This window comes from Stegastes partitus, unplaced genomic scaffold (assembly GCF_000690725.1).
Source record: "Stegastes partitus isolate 25-593 unplaced genomic scaffold, Stegastes_partitus-1.0.2 Scaffold15, whole genome shotgun sequence".
Taxonomy (NCBI): domain Eukaryota; kingdom Metazoa; phylum Chordata; class Actinopteri; family Pomacentridae; genus Stegastes; species Stegastes partitus.
Window position 1 is genome coordinate 648,693 of NW_007577746.1, and position 1,173 is coordinate 649,865.

The 1,173-nt window shown below is 41.9% G+C and overlaps 1 protein-coding gene across 1 annotated transcript in view; it reads left to right on the forward strand.

Moving 5' to 3' along the window:
• spx (spexin hormone) overlaps positions 1–868 on the forward strand; it is a 2,868-nt gene extending 2,000 nt beyond the window's left edge. The window contains 2 exon segments of the mRNA XM_008290729.1: positions 62–211; positions 804–868. Coding sequence (XP_008288951.1) covers positions 62–211; positions 804–868 — 215 coding nt within the window.
• Positions 869–1,173: the final 305 nt, after the last annotated feature.

The following is a 1,173-nucleotide window of genomic DNA, read 5'->3' on the forward strand; positions in this document are numbered from 1 at the left end:
TGGATGGATGGATGGATGGATGGATAGACAGTTTTCCATCAGTAGCGGCTGGTTCCTACAGTGGAATCAGATTTGGTCCACTCAGCAGTCTGATAGCATGTGTGTGGTGTTTCTTCCCTGCCAGAGACCCGCAGTCAGAACACAGAGAAGCTGAGCGTGGACCAGGCCGCCACCGTCCTGCTTAACTTCCTGCAGCAGGCCAGAGAGGGAGGTGAGAGCAGCATCCAGAGGTTTTGGTTTCAGAAGGTTATGTATAACCCTCAGCTTAGAGCCTTAGGCTTTTAGTCCTCAATGTGACGGATGGACACAGAGACAACTGGGGAGTTCTGGGTACAGGTTTAAAAGAGACGAGATTTTAAAAAGTGCAGATGACATTTACCCACAACTCAGTGAGATGTTTCCCTCTTGGTCATACTGGATAACTGATTCTTATCTGTTAACATCTTGTCACGATGTTCTCTGAAGGCCTTGAGAAAACAGACACACTTGTGACAGGTGGGAGCACCATGCGCTCAAACTCAGGGCTCAGCATTCAGAATAAAATTCAAGGAAATGTGACGTGGTTCAGGGTTAAAATAGCATCACAAAGGTCTGCTTTCAATCTAAAATAAAATAAAATTCAAATACTACTACACCATATCAACATAAATACCTAGTATACACCATAAATCCCTTCCTCTAATCTACAAACCTTAAAGGAGGTTTAACTTCTGATGAAAGATTTCATTGTTTTTGTTCTGGCTTGTTTTTCTTAAGACTTACTTTAATTCCATGACTTCGTGTTCCTTCTCTCTGTCTTCTAGCCGATGAAAATCCAGACGAGGTGTATTTCCAGGAGCTGCCGGTGTGGAAGAGAGAATACTTCTGATAGTGTCTGTGAAGCTGTCCAACAGCATCTTCTCTGTAAATATGACTTCTCTGGCAAAGTTTGAAATGTGATGTTTTAATAAAAAGAGTTGAATTCATAGCCCTATTGGTCTGAGATTGTCTGAGGTTTTGGCCTTTTTTTGACAAGACACTGAAGGTGTTTTAGTACGACTGTGACGTGTAACTTTCAGTAGTTTGGTGTCAAATCAATCCTGATTTCATGGTGATAAATGTGTTAATAAAGGACGTCAGGAGAACTGTGACATTTTAGTCTGTCCGAATCAAACAGTGTTCATTTGTCATGTC